The 16,177-nt window shown below is 37.1% G+C and overlaps 1 protein-coding gene across 1 annotated transcript in view; it reads right to left on the bottom strand.

Moving 5' to 3' along the window:
- Nucleotides 1-3,429: 3,429 nt before the first annotated feature.
- hapln2 (hyaluronan and proteoglycan link protein 2) overlaps nt 3,430-16,177 on the bottom strand; it is a 40,719-nt gene continuing 27,971 nt past the window's right edge. Inside the window, exons 3-6 of the mRNA XM_039751036.1 lie at nt 12,951-13,307; nt 7,685-7,801; nt 7,417-7,602; nt 3,430-4,620 (exon numbers count right to left, since the gene is read on the bottom strand). Of these exons, the coding sequence (XP_039606970.1) occupies nt 4,337-4,620; nt 7,417-7,602; nt 7,685-7,801; nt 12,951-13,307 (944 nt within the window). The 3' untranslated portion in view covers nt 3,430-4,336. The remainder of the gene's footprint in view (nt 4,621-7,416; nt 7,603-7,684; nt 7,802-12,950; nt 13,308-16,177) is intronic.

Consider the following 16,177-nt stretch of genomic DNA (forward strand, 5'->3'; position numbering starts at 1 on the left):
CAGCATGTTGTGTAACCCAACATCCTATTAGCATTTTTGATCACTTCTGCACATTGATGTAGCCAGTGATGAGTCCATTACAGCTCCTTGATCTTTTTTATAATCAGTGCTTTCAAATTTTAACCCTCACATTGTGTATTCAACTATACCATTTTTCCTTCCTATGTGTAATACTGTATTTCCATCCATCCATCCATTATCCAACCTGCTATATCCTAACTACAGGGTCACGGGGGTCTGGTGGAGCCAATCCAAGGCCAACACAGGCCGCAAGGCAGGAAACAAACCCTGGGTGGGGTACCAACCCACTGTAGTAATACTGTATTTACTTATATTAAATTTCATCTCCCACAAATCTGTCCAATTGCCTCTGTTACAGCTTAGCCAATTCTCATTGTCTCCCTTTTCCTGTAGTTTGGTATCTTCTACAAACTTACCAGCTTGTTATTTATATTAGTGTCCAGATCATTTATTGACTCCTAAGAGACACTACTATTAACATCACCTAATTCTGAAAAGGTCCTTCTCACAATAGCCTTCTCTCTGTTCCTGATATTTAAACCAATTTTGCACCCTCCTAAACACAGCACCCTCAATTTTCACTTCTTTTAGTTTGATCACTAACCTTGGTACCTCATCAATATCTTTTAAAAAATAAGGAAAATAATATGACATACACCTCTCTGATCACATATTTTTGTTACTTCCTCATTAAGTAGTATATTCATTTCACAAGGGAAACAAATTAAACTGCAATAGTAAATCTAAAAGTAAAGACAATTTGAAAATTATGCAGCTTCACTCCCCCTCTGCACTACGGTATGTTGTTCAACAATGGTGCAATCCTTCAGGTGAACACCTACAGTATGTTCTTTTGACCGTTACTTCAGCTAGACTAATGGCAGAGCCCTGCAAACTACCCATAAGCCAATGCGAACGTGTTGTATTGTGCCAGCGTCTATCCTTTGCAGTACTACGTAATTTTCAAATTGCTTTTACTTTTTGAATTGCCCTTGTAGTAAAGATAATGAACACTTATGGTTAGTTCTTTGCATCCAGTACTTTCAGAATAGACTCTGGTCCACCAAAACCCAGCAATTGGATTAACTGGATTTAATAATGGATGGATGTGTACTGAAGGTGAGTACCAAAAATCTTTTTCGAAATCCAATGCATTAACATATCACAGACTTTTTAGACCCCAGTGGTCTTTCCATTCTACACGCCATTATACCCACACTTCCTCAAGAACTATTTGGACAGATGTACACTACTGGAAATATTGGCTACTGCTTCCAAAGTTTGTCGATTTGGACATTGTAACTCTGACAGACTGACAGGCATAGATGCTTTTTTTCTTGCAGGTTATGGTTTCCATAGATTAGAGTCATGATGAAAATGTGTTAATGGGCACATTTAGGTAGATTTCTGTTGGCCAGCTGGGCATGGTAGCACAGAGGTTAGCACTGCTGCCTCACACGCTCCCTTTACAACTGGCATTAACATTTCTCTTTACTATCTCTGCTTTACTTGGAATTATAACCGACTAGCTGCTTCCCCCCCACTCGGCTTCACCTGCGGAGAAGTGAAACAGGACAGCGAGGAGGGCCCTGCCTAGCTCCCTACTCCTGACGTCATGCTTCACCATCCCCTCAGCCCACAGCTTCTCTCTCATATTAGCACAAAAATATCAAGCGAACTATGATTCTTAGCACAATGAGAGAAGTCACAAAATCAACCAGAATGTTCAAGCAAATTCTAGAAAAACCCCCGATCTAAATCCATTAAGTAGATCTCTTGTTCTATAACTAAGCAGATGTAAGATACGTCCCCAAGGCATTCATGATTTTTAGCATGATGTTGTTTGATCTACTAGATGGCAGTAGAATACTGTCCTGAGAGTTATTCAGGCTTAACACTGTAAAGGTGTCACTCCAAGTGTGACTCGGGTTTAACCGTATTTACATAGAATTCTGAGTTCGAGTCATGCTCGGGGTTAATGTCAAGGAGGTTAAAGAGCAGGAATGACAACCTTTGGATTAAAATAAATTAGGTCTCAGAGAAAATGTTGAAATACTTAAATAAATCTTGGCTGAGGAGTAGGGTGAGGATACAATTAAAGATTTTTAAGACTTTGGAGACACAATGGCCATTGCTACAATAATTAACAGATTTCAATGACGTTGCAGTAGTATTATTTTCCCCATTGACCATGACAAGGATTCATTCTACTTGAAAATTACATTTCAGAATTTTAGTTTTTTAGGTCAAAGTCGATGATGAAGATTGTCCAATGTACTCAACAAACGTTATGAGTTCTCCATTCTAAATAATTCTAATAGAACCGACCACTGAGCTGTGACATTTATTACATGATCTCCCTGCACATATTTGGTTCATTTACATGCACTTTAATACTCTGGTTTCTAAAATGCTACTTAAACCCTTATTCTGATTATAATAATCAGGTTATTGGTCTCTGAGAAACCTGGTTAACAGACTTACATGTCTCTGTGAGTAACCCAGTTATTTGGAAGTGGAAACCCTTAACTGGGTTACGGGTAAGGATATCATGGTCTGCTCATGTCCATTGCACTCTGGTTGCCTTTCATTGCACTTTCAGCAGCCACAAGATCAATACATTACTAATGTTTGATCAATCATATTATTCCTTCTCCTGGATGACATAATCTATATTGATATTATAGAAATCATTAAATTTATATTGATGAACTGAACATACAGTGCTAAACTCAGCACCACTTCATAGCAGTAGGGTAATGCGTAAAAAATAACGTGCACTAAGTAGTCTGATTACTTTTTTAAAGTAACAAGTTAGCTAATGTAATACTTATTTTACTTATTTTTATTACTATTCCATTGGCTCTGGGTGTAAGGCAAGAAGAAAAAGTCTCGATACACCATTCCCTTTAAGGATTCTTTCATACAGCCAAGTAGAAAAGAGTGTGCTGCATGGCATTCAGTAACAGAAACATAACAATAAGTTGTTGGTTTAGTTTTTGCAGAGCTATTTGCCATTGATATGTTGAATCAGTGAGACTGGGTGACACAGCGGCCAGTGTTCATAATGTGAACCATCGGTGGCTCAGGTCAAGGATGTAAAAAGAGGATGAATGTTATTGACTTCAGAACAAATGAAGAACAAAACCTATTTATAAAACACAAGAAAATGATCACAGGCTCAATGCTTGTTTTCAGATACCCGCCAGCCGCTGATGACGTTGAACTCTTTTTTTGCACAGTTTAATGACGTTAGAGCATATGGAGAATTCCATAATTGGACATGTACATGTAAATGGAGGTTTCCACGAAACAAAGGCTTCTGCCCTAACCGGTTTACTCATCTTATCCCAGTTTTGTGTGTGCATGTATAAACACTGATTGATTATTAAGAAATGACTGATTAACTTTTCTGTTCAGAAGCACTTTTATTTTCAGAAAGGCAGAACAGGTAGCAATCATTTTTCAAAAATGGAATATTACACTGAAGGATGGAGTCAAGTAATAATAAAGTTAATAATGTGGCTAAGGAAAGAACACAAATACATATCAGTTAATAAGCAGGACACAGTGATAATAACTCTGAAGAAGGTACAACATTGACAAGTCACAAAAACCATGCTAGTCAAATGGTGCATTAATTGTTGAGCAAACTAATTAAAAACAAACCCTACAGGCTTTGGTTTTAATAGCAGCACTTCATAAAATCAAAAATAAAATGTTTTTTGTTATTAAAGCTCTGTTTGACTTTTCTTGTGCTCAGCATGGCCTCTTCCTTTGCTCTCTGGGCAGATCAGACTGCTGCATGAATGTGATATGATTAAGACTGGTAACGGATCTTCAGCTGCTTTATATATTTCTCTGTGCACTGCTGACCCTGTTCACTGTTCAGATGCGATACTCACACTTGCAAAAGAAACACACGGAAAGTGAGATCAGCCATGCTCATTTTTCTCTAAGGGCAGTGACAGTTGGTGTAATAGACATCTTCTGAGAAATGGAAATAGGACTTACAGTGAATAGGATGCTTTGCGCAAAAGGAGCTGTAGGAGCTTTTCCAGATTCATATTCAAAAAAAGTAGAACAAAAAGAGTTTTTCTTGAATAGCAACTTACTGATTTAAGTAAAAATAAATAGTGGAAAAACTCTTCCCAAAATACATAATGGCAAACGTCAGATATACTTGGGACCTATTAACTCTGTGGAGCAACAGGCATTACTGGCAAGAAATGAAACCAAAACCGGAGTTTGTGTTCGCCAAGAAACATGAGGCACTCTTTTCTGTCTTTTCCCTGCTGTCGCTTACTATTCTGATTTACTTGATGTGGTAACAGTAGACCCCATAGGAACGCAAAGCCTTTTTTGGGTATCCAAAACTACGCACCCCAGGTTCAAGTAGTCCACCACAACGAGCCCGGGGGGTGGTGATAGGGAAGCGAACGCTGCCATCAGCGAGCCAACCACCATCACAGCGGTCCAATCGAGAGAAATGCCAAGCTGCATATAGCTGGCCTACCGTAGCAATTTCAGCACCTTGACTCTGGCAGGACTGCACAGCATCTCTGAAAGTCTTGCGACCCTTGGTGAAGTAAACTTGACCTGTAAGGAAAAAAATAACAATGACGTTGGTTTATTCAAATTATGACTTTCTGCGTACGTTCATGACAATAGATGCTTTCGACTGATGAGCTTTAAAGAAGAGTTAGGCAAACAGAGCAGGGATGAAGGGATTGTGTTAAAAAAAATGCTTTAGTTCCCTCACATTTTTATGCAATCTTTTTGTTCACCCCACTGAATTAAAGCTGAAAGTCTGCACTTCAACTGCTTCTGAGTTGTTTCATTTAAAATTCATTGTGGTAATGTACAGAACCAAAATTAGAAAAAAGTTGTTTCTGTCCAAATATTTATGGACCTAACTGTACACATCTGCTCTGGTAGCTATCAATTTCTCTGCTCTCATGAATCAAGAATGTGTTCTTTGTGTGTATGACTGGGTTCCATAATTGTAGCAACTCCCTTCTAGGCTTGATCTATGAATGCTATCTCTTGTTATTTTCTGATTTGGAAACAGATGTTTAATCCCATATTAATAAATGCAATGACTTGTTGAATGTTTGAATCGTTCATATGACATATAAGCTGGGTAAAACTATCATTTTTTTGTGTTGTTCTCTCAACTGAACCACTACTCATGATGCCACTTTTGAAACTTTACAAATTTATGAACATCTACTCAGCTGGGTGGCCTTTATGTGGTTGTCCGACCCATTATGATTCCACAATGAAATTCTTGAAACTCCAAAGCAAAATGTTGTGAAAGCAGACATAGCTGTTTTTGAGTGATGCACGATTTTTGCATTTCTCTCTATGATCACAACACAATGATAAAACATTTTGTAGTTTGAATTTTAAGTTGGTTCAGCTTTATTATACACTAACTGTGCTACACATCTAAGACAGATTGAAATCTAATCAGCATAGATGTCAGCGTTAATAATTGAAGTGCATTATGTCAGTTCATTTATTATGTCCAAATCTTAATGAAGAATTTCATCCTGACGGGTTATCAACAGAAGAAATGAGCACACGGGAAATCGTAGCACAGAGACACGATGAAGTCAAACGAATTAACGCAAAAATTGTTGATCGGTTAAATGGCAAATTGGTTAAATGTGTATCAATAGACTATGCTGAAACAGTTGGTGGTGATTGTGTGAAAGATGAAAACATCAACTTACAATATCCTGTAGAATATCTACAACTGTTAACACCATCCGAATTACTATTGAAAGAAGGATGTATCGTAATGTTATTGCGTAATTTATCTCTGAGTGATGGGCTATGCAATAGGACAAGATTAGTTGTATTCAAAATTGGTCAAACAATTCTGACATATAAAATTTTAACAGGTGACAAGAAAGGTAATATAGTACATCCTCCGCGGAAAAACATTAGACACCTAAGGAGATCTTGATATGTCACTCATACCCGTTAGAATATGTTTTGCTATGACAACTAACAAATCACAGAGACAAACATTCGAAAAAGTCGGTTTATTTTTTAGAGAGAAAGAAATGATATTCACTCACAAGCAGTTATACGTTGCGTTTTCACATTGTAACTCCAAACACAGAATCAAAATTCAAAGCGATATTGACGGAAAGTTAATTCTAAATATTGTTTTTAATGAAGTTTTACAGTAAAAGTGTAAGTTTAACAAGTATTTGCATGTTAATTTCAAAGCCAAACAGAACGAAAACATATAACGCAACAAATACCTCTAACGCAACATGAAACATAATTTTCTTTTAATTAATTACGTTTTGCTATTTTTTTACTATGCTTAATTACTTGCTGTAATGTAAAATAGTTAGGTCTATTATGCATATGTAACAATTCCCATGAAAATAACAATCTGTTTAAATTATACCTCCGCTTCCCCATACGCAAGTGGCAAAGCCCTGACGTGGCTAGTGCGTAGCACCCGCACAGGGGTTGGTGAGCAAAGCGAGTAGGGGGCAGATCCCCCTAGTATAGAGAAAAAAAAAGATAGAAACTAAGGGAAGAGAATAAAAACAGCCAAAAAACCTAGTAACATAACAGTATTGTCCTTACTAATCTCTGTGTGGTTAAGTAGACAATTTAAACATTTCTTATTTTTGATGTAATTAAGGTAAATGTAAAGCCTTTTTGAAATGCTCTGTGAAATCAAGAAGCCAGCCAAGTCTCAAAGTAGACAAGCCATATCTGGTTCCGTTTAAACTGTACAGAAGTGACTCTCTGTCTCTTTTATTACAATCCATTACAGCTGAATGTTATAAAACACTCACTCTATGTTTCCACCTGGCACATTGTGCTGCTGGGATTGATGCCAGCTACAGTATCATAATTCTGTTACGGGGTTCAGATATTTGGGTGGACAGATGAACATGTGTACTTTGCCGCCTTTGTTTATCTAAATATAAAACTGAGGCATGTTGCCTTACAATGGAAATAAAATATAAATGAACTATCAGTTTAAATATTATAGCACCCATAGTCCAGTATAAGAATAAGGGCATCCAGGAAAAGTATTAATGAATAAATCAATAACTATCATTACTACAAGCTAGAGCCAACATGGTAATTTATAGGGTGGTCGAGATCTAATTATGCAATTTTCATTACGCTATAACTTATTAAGTTTATTACATAGAGAATTCACAAAAAAATATTTTTGTTTTATTTGCTAAAAGACATTTGTGTTAAGCTGTGCAAATGGACATTGATCATAAACATTACATTTCCTTGAATAGCTATGTTCTAATCTAGTCTTGCAATATTTTATTTATTCATTTAATTTTATCAAGGAGCATTTTCAAAAGGAATTATTTGTGTTTTTACACACTGTGAAACCTTTAATCGTCGATGTAAAGCAGAATGCATCAAATTGGTCGTTGATTTTATCCCGTTGCCCGTAACTGCGGATTCCTGGAAGAAGTTCTTTCCCACCACACTGCTCTCTGGAGTGGATGATTGGGTAGTGAACAGTGCCGTCCTTGAGCCAACCGGCGTTGCACCAGTCTAGGCCATTTAACCATGCTACCAAGAGAAAAACAGACACTTTAAAATTTTAATCAGTTTCCACAGATTGTGTGCAGGGTAACTAACACATTTTACTCACCTTTATAAAGCTGTGAAAATGTAGCCAGTCTAGCGTCTTGATCCTCACAAGCCTTTTCTGCTTCATAATACTTGTATTTGTAGCGGCCATTGACGTTTTGGAGAGGAAATACAACTCCTAGTACAAGAAGAAACATGGAGTCAGTTCTTTTCATAGTTTTTAAATGGGAGTAAAGTTCCCTCAAGAGGAATAATCCTAATAGTTTGACTGGAGTGCTTAGTGTTCTGTGAAGGCACAATAATTCAGAGAGTAGCACTGATGCCTCAGAAGCTCAAAAACCTCAGTCCAGAATTGGCTATGTGGGTTTTTCTCAGACTACTTCCGTTTTCTTCCTGTACACCCAAGACATACATGTTAGAGTCATTGACAATGCTAAACTGGCATCATATAAGCAAGTGTGGGTGGGTTGTGTGGTCCTGGTGCCCCATATAGAGTTGGTTCTTACATTGCGCCTCATTCTGTCAGACAGGGATGGACTGTCTGACAGCAGGATCAGGAATTTAAAATTAGCCCTGGACATTCATACAGATTGGCCTCCCACAATCAGTTGGATGCAGATACACATAGCATTCCCTCTTGATTTGTAAGCAGAGTAGTGCAGGATACTGAGTGACATAAGACAACAGGCTGTATAGATGATGTGCTATCCCCCTGAACGGTCTGTGGTACTCCTATGGCTGCTTTGTCCTCCTGCCTCATACAAACTCTGCTGCACTAAATTGAGTGTTGGCAAAGAGAAAATGTGTGAAGTCCCAACACAAGGACAAAGTTTCTCCTTAAGCCCAATTAAACTTCCATGCCCTCCTTCCTAGCTCATGATAACTCCACTCAACCTGGTTTGAAAGATGACATCCTTGAAAGATAAAGCATGAACCTGTTTAGATTTTTGGCTGCATACTGTAGAGGACATAAAATCAAAGTGAAGTCTACAGCATGTCATACTATGTCATATTTAATGGTGGATGTTGACTCCATATTCTTAACATTTAAACTCACCCTCCTGCACTGAGGTTGTGTGTAATAAATTGTTTAACATCACTTCTAGTTTGAGTGTTTAATGAACTGTCTTTGCATGTAGGGAATCATTAGTAGTCATAAGTAAACAGCATACTGAGGTGATCACTTCTACACCCTGACCCTGCAGTCTGTTGCTTTCAAATTGAAAAATTTTGTACATAGTTATTCCTTGTTGAAGTGACTAAAATTCTTTTTCTCTTTGTTTTCTAGCCCCTGCCCCTTTAAGTTTTTTGAAGAAACGTTCTCCATCTCCCCTCTCACCTGTATCTTGTGCTTCCCTCTTCTTTGCTTTGGTCAGGCAGTTAGGCTAATCGTGAGGGGCAGACTGCGAGTCAGAAAATAGAAGAGCACTGAGGATGCAGTGTGGGCCACTCACGTCAAGTCTCTGTCTGTTTTACTCATTTTGTGGCCTGACATCATGACTCACAGAGAGAACCACCCATGAAAAATTGTTCTGATAGTCCCAAAATGTTCATCCGTGCTGTTAAAACACACTGTGGCAACCTCAACCCTGAATTAGATGGAGGGATGACGGGGTCATTTACAGCTGCTATTTTAAATAACTTTACCTTAATTGAAAACACAAAATTGCCTGTGGTAAATCCTTATAGCGTCTTATAACTGTGGATTGAACATACAACAAATCTTCTAAAATGTATACCCTTTATAAATATTCATTACACGAAGAGGCTTCTAATATAATTGGTAGGAGTTTAAAGTTCATGATAGTAATATCTTACATCTCTCATCACAGATGAAGAAACAGTTACTCTATATACTGTACGACCACAATTTAGCTCACTCTGTGTTGAGATCTATTCCCCAATGACTTTAAAAATGCTTCATTCTATTTGCAAAGAATTACAGATTCTGCAGGGCTGTGTACTGCTGAGATCCCCGATGAATTAGACACAAATATGAGTGCACACTCCACATAGATAAGATTTGAAAATACCCAGGAAATACTATTAAACTGAAGACTAATGCATGTGCATTGCTGTTTGTATACTCTTAGGTTTGCCATGTGAAATGACTTGTTCCTTCAGATCAAGATCTTCTTAGTTCTACATAGAGAAAGCAGTCCATTGTTCCCCCATGGCTGCTGTCAAATCTGTCTGAGGTTCCATAGTGTTTTTAATCAAGGTTAACAATCATCACAATTTCATCTTCATATTGTCCAGTTGTTCTTCTGTGGCTTACAAACTACTCACTGGAACAAGCTAACCTGGCTTTGTTATCTCCAAGTCAATGAAAACTGAGTTCACTGCATATAACCCTCTGAATTTTAATACAGCATATAACCAATTTTAAACATTTTTATATATAGATTTACTAAATAAATAAATATATATATACAATAAACTCTTTAGAGGGTGACTTTGGAACATTTATTTTGAAGAATTCCATGACTCCATGATGCAGGAGAACTAGAAAATGCAAGCTCAGCAGCAAGTCATGGTTGAATGTAGAAGTGGGATCCAAGAAAATAAGAGAAAAGCCACTCTGGTTTAATATAGAAAAAATGCATGGCTAGGAAGCAGAAAAAACAATATGGTAGATTATTACTGTGAATATCAAAAACAAAACAACAAGGCAAAAGCAATGAAGAGCACACGCTTCAGGACCTGTCTAACTTAAATGTGTATGTCACTCCAAATATGTTGCTTTGCAACAGCAATTAAGGTCCATGTCCCTCTTGAAGTTTAGCATTTTTTGATTAAACCATGACTGATGTAAGGTTAGTGGAGATGGAATTCTCTTTGGAAATGTACGGCTCAACGTTTGACAACAAATAACATAAATCAAATTGAAGCATTTGGGAGGCCTGGTTTCTGAATGGGCGTCTTGCTTGTAGGTTTGCCTTTAGATTCCAGCTGTGTCTTCACCTCATTGCCTGTCTTCCTTCATGTCAACATTTCACTCCCAGAGTTGTGAATTCCTGTAGCTCATTTTGTGAAGCTTAGGGAAAGAGTTTTCTCAGGAGTTAGAGAAATAAACAATGCAGTATATCATGCTATGAAGATATATATACATTCAGTATTATTGTAGAAACAAACTTTCATAATCTGACATTTTAGATCCCTGTTTCCCACATTTCCACTTTTTGTGGCTTTAAAGTTTATGTGCAGCCAATTGATATTGTATCATTATGAGGGTGATATTAGTATGGTGCTGTCTTCTTATTAATTTTTCTAGTGTGTTCCCCAGCTTTGTGTTAGTTTTGCATGGCTGCATCCATGTTCTTTGTTCTAACACTGTCAGTTGCTAGTCTTGTGATCAAGAGACATGCAGTGCCATGTGATCTCACCATACACTCCCCATTTGAAAGGGCAGCACGGAAAGGACTTTATCTGTATTTTGGATTTGATAGGTAAGCAAAACAAACACTTTTTGCAAAATGACTCTTTTAGCTTGCCCTTTTTTCACTTTACGTTTTGTTTCTGAATACGGTAGTCTGGTACTTTTGAATTTTGTCTGCTATTCTGACCATCTAGTCTGTCCCTGACCCCATCTTTGTTTTGTTCTGTCTTGTGCCACCTCTACTAGCAAAACTAAAGTGTACTTTCAAGATGACTTTGGGGCTGTGACCCTTACCCATTTCATTCACTATGACTCTGGTATGTGCTTTGGATAGTCAGCTGATGTTCTCCTATCTGCCAGTATAAGACCCCTTTCTATGAGTTTGAGTTTGGTTATTGTCCCATTTGGTGGTGCCTCACTGTCTCATTGCCTTCTTTGATACCCTTAAGATCATTATAAGTATCAGTATAAGCCAGAGTATCCCAATGATCATCTCCAACAAATTCAAGATGAGAGAATAAAGAGATCAATTTGAAGAGTCAAAATGGTCAAGTTGGCGAGGAATGTATGCAGCCTGCCGCTATGTAGAAATTCCAGATAATTGGCAAGGTAACTACAAGTACTGGAATTACCATAAGAGGAAATTTTTTTCTCATTTTAGTTTCACAACACATGTTTATGTATTTTCTAATCATCTTAATGGAAAGGAAATATTGTGGTAAACAGCTTCAGCGTGGTTTTGTGCCGTTTACTTCTATATTTATATGAAATCTTCAACCATGACTGTCACTGTGATCAGATAAGTGGACAGGAATATAACCTCACCTCAAGAAAAATAGTGCCAAGAATGTGTGATGAAATGTATCACTTCCAATTTACTTTTGTGGCCATTAATAAACCGCAGAAACGTGGAAGGCAAGTTTTTGAAGTCAGAATCGTTGCTGCTTCAAAGTGGATATTTTTGGTAAGTTTTAAGGTTTTTGCTTTCCCATTCCTTACACCACTTCATGGACTTGTGAAATTTTAAATTCCAATATTACCTTCAGTGAAAATTTAAAACTTCTGCTTGATTTATTCATGGCATTCTTTCAATGGGGATCTGATCTCTTTTGCTTAGGGTGCAAGAAGGCATCACTCTATGATGAATTTTTATTCCTCTTGTGCCCTCATTTTTTCACTTTGGTTGGACTTTGATGGTGATACAGAGAGGGCTAGAGACAGCATGGATTGCTATGAAAGAAAGCATTTTGAGAAACCAATCTTATAAACATTCACCGATTCATCCATTGCAAAACTGCATCATCCAGTATAAGAAGGTGTGAGCTGGAGTCTGTCTGTCTGTCTACAGTATGTGTGAGTGCGACAGCCTATTGATTGCACACTCGCACACACATCACTTGGCCAGTTTAAAAGTACTAATTACCAGAGGACATTGTGAAAAAACACACAGACATGGAGAAAGTCTGGGCTGACGATGACTGCAACAAGATGTGAACCACAGTCAAAGGCTCTACAGTATGTGGAAGTAGCCCCGGCCATCCCATCAGCTAATTTCGGGAGCTTGTACAATACTATACAAGTCTGTAATTTTTCATGTAACTTTATACATTTTGTGTACATTTTTCTGCCAGGTTTCAGTTCTTCTGAAGTTTTATCTGAGGGAATATATAGACACTAAATGTTATCTGAGTACTGTGTTTTGGATTCTAGTACATATTGTATTCTTGTAAGCAAAATGTTTAAATCTGGCCAATTACAGTGCAGATGATTACAACACTAAAAGACCACCATCTTCTAATAGTATGCACCCATTTTTTAAGAGTTGGCCAGCCAGTATCACCTGGCATAAAAAATATTGCAAGATAACTAAAGACAACATGCCAATTTGAAGATTTTCATAAAAGACATTCTAGACTCCAAACCAACTCCTTCCTTTCCCTCTCATCACCTTCAAGATGTAGAGTCAGAGTAATGCTTTCATCCTCAAGGCCATTTATGAGCTCACAACGATAACTCCCATCATCATCCAAGGAAACATCAGTGATGTGGAGAGAGGACTCCATTGGGTTCACCCTGCGCAAGCTGGAACGTACTGCCAAAGGTCCATAACCTCGCTGCTGCACGCCATTGGTAATCAGTATGAGGTTCTCCACACCAAGCTTATCTTCCTCTAGCTTTGTCCACTTCACTTTATAATTGTTGGGTTTGACCCGCAGGAGGCAGGGCAGGGTAACATTACCCCCTCGGCGAGTGAAAAACTCAGTCTGCACTGGCCTGACCAGGTAATGCAAGCCTTTAGGTCGCACTGTAAAAGAAAAAGGTTACAGAACTTCAGCAAGATGTCATTTACTAAAACATAAAGCAGCCAAACCAAAGTGTTCAAGTGCATTTCATTTCTTTCTTAGGGTTTGGAAGACCACAGGCCAATATCAACATGAAACTTATTTTATGATCAGTTATTTAAAAGAGCAGCTTATAAATCTTGAAACATGCAACTTATTAAGTTGATACTACTAAGGTGTTACTACTCCCTGCTCGCTTTGCTCGCCAACCCCCTGGCCTGCGCTACATGCCAGCCAATTCGCATCTCTGCTGCTTCTGTTGTGAAGAGGGGGGCTGAAGGAGACCCTAAGGAGACGTGGTCGCTCCTCCTAAACCCCCTTTTAAACGGTGATACAAAGGGAAACAAATACAGTTTTTTTCTTTACATCCTCTTTGCTCGATCAACTGCTGGTTTGCTGCTGCTGCAGTGCCACATGATCTGCATCTCACTCGGTGCTTCAAACATTTAAAAGCATGTACAGAAGCCGTCTTTGTCATCTACTCTTTGTCTTTTATTTCCGGCCTCAGACGTGGTTAAATGTCTTGGCACAAAGCCTCATCTTGTGGGACATGAGTTCTTGATGTTTTTAGTTTATAATAAGAATCTGAAAATCTAACAACATCATATTACAATTCGATAAATTCTGAAAGGAATGATACCAAACATATATATGTAGGTTTTAAAATAAGCCAGATTTAAACCGTGACAAAAAAATGACATATAAACGTCACATAAAATCATTGCACTTTTAGGCTTAGGATTTTATATATAGAGAGTATATTCAAACATGACAATGCAATTTAAACAATAACAGAAAGGCCAATGATCATGTGTTTCAGATACTGTATATTCCACTCCAAATTTAAATGAACTATTTGAAAAATGTATTCAGTCCTAATGAACTTAATGACAACATTTCAAGCACATTTAAAAACTGAGTTACAAATTATACCCTAAGTGCTAAGGATTAAATCAGTACTTTAGAACCATAACTCGACCGAGAAACGAATTACATAAATACAGCTTTAATTCTGATAAAACAAACAGAGCGTTAGTGAAGGTTAGTGGATGGTTACACTTGAAATGGATTTATGAGAAAGCTTTGATCTTCTTAATTTGAGTATATGATGTGTATTGCTTTGAAAGGTTTTTAAAAGAAATTATATTTAATTTAATAGGATGAACATTTCACTTGTTTTATTTAGGACTAGTTTATTGCACACAGGACGAATACCACTGCTTATCAACAGACAGCTCAGATTTAAGGCTATTTACAATAATTTAGAATTTTTCAAAAAATGTCAATCTGCTAAATTTTTAATCAATTCAATACAGTAATTTTATTTTAATGCGAAAATGCACTTAAAGGAGGACTCCCTCCAAAAATTACATTTTTTAATATGTTACTTACCCCATTTAGTTTGTAGTTATGGCCAAGAGAAAATTTTAATTTCATGTTTTTTGTGTTGAATCAAGATAACGATGTTTCTGAAAGATCATGATGTACCTATGGTGACCAGCACTGGACAACAGCAAACAATATCAATAATGCCCATGAAAAAAATCACTTGTTACTCATTTTGCATAATTTACATGTCAAGTCATCCAGTTGTATGTTCACACCATGCAAAACACATGATGTTTTTGCTAAACTATTGTTAAATAAGGAAAATGAAAGTAATCCATAAACAGAAAGCCTCTTTACACAGGGTTCATGCTTTTGAATTAAAGACAAGAGTTGACCAATGAATGAGGGGAAAGGCAGGTCATCAATTCAAAAGCGCGATCCAGTGTGAAGGGGCTTTCTGTTTGTAGACTACTTTAATTTTCTAGAGGTATTTATTTAGCATTATTTTATCAAAAATGTATGCATTGTTATCTCCATTTTTCATGAGGTTATTACGTTTTTCTTGTCAATCGCTAAATAACATTTAAAAAATATCATTTTTGATTGGAGTGTTCCTGTAACAGTTTTAGCGATTCATCATGCTGGAACAATAAAAATCAGGACCCACCTGTAAGGCATTAAAATAACATTTCTGAAGGCAAATTATACCTGGATTTCATTACTCAGTTCTTTTAACCCAGGGTCCAAAACTAACAACTGATCAGTACTCAAAAGTAGTTTATATACTTGAGTGAGTATACTTTTTAATCAACTTCCTATCAGATTCTTCCAGAGCTAATATAGCTCTTTTAAAAGGGTGTTTGGGATGTTGTGATATTTGCCCATAAATCTCAATGAAGGTTTGAAATTCAAAACACTTGTCCCAGGTAAAAAGCAAAACATGTTATCTTTCTAATAAAGTTTTTTGAGCAAAAACATCAAAAAGTAAAAGATTGCCTCAAAAAGACAACTCAAAAAAGCTAAAAGAGCAAGAATTCTAAAAAGAAGAATCAATTTACAAGCCACGATAATAATATCTTCACAAGAAACTCAAAATGACCCTGGCAGCACAAGCAGAAGTTAATACCTCACCAGTGCTGGCTGAGGGTACAAATAAGGGGTTCCTCCTCCTTGGGTATGGCATACGAAGGACTAAGAAAATAACTAACAAATTTTGCATAAAAAGACAATAAAAAATGATAAGTTAATAAGCCATTTGTAATTAGAACATAGTACAATACATAAAAGAACAGAAACATATTCAATAACATAAAACACAAATAATGAAATAAATAAATAAACAGAAGAGCAACCCTGGTCATACCATAATGGGCATGGAGGGTGGCTTATAATGATAGATGTTGTGATCAACAGCGGGTACTCTTGAGCAATTTCTGTACCAAAAAAGACAACACAAGTGTTTTAATTTTTGGAGTTTTAGTGCATGCAAATTGTTTTTGTGTTT

The sequence above is a fragment of the Polypterus senegalus genome, chromosome 1 (assembly GCF_016835505.1).
Source record: "Polypterus senegalus isolate Bchr_013 chromosome 1, ASM1683550v1, whole genome shotgun sequence".
Lineage (NCBI taxonomy): Eukaryota > Metazoa > Chordata > Cladistia > Polypteriformes > Polypteridae > Polypterus > Polypterus senegalus.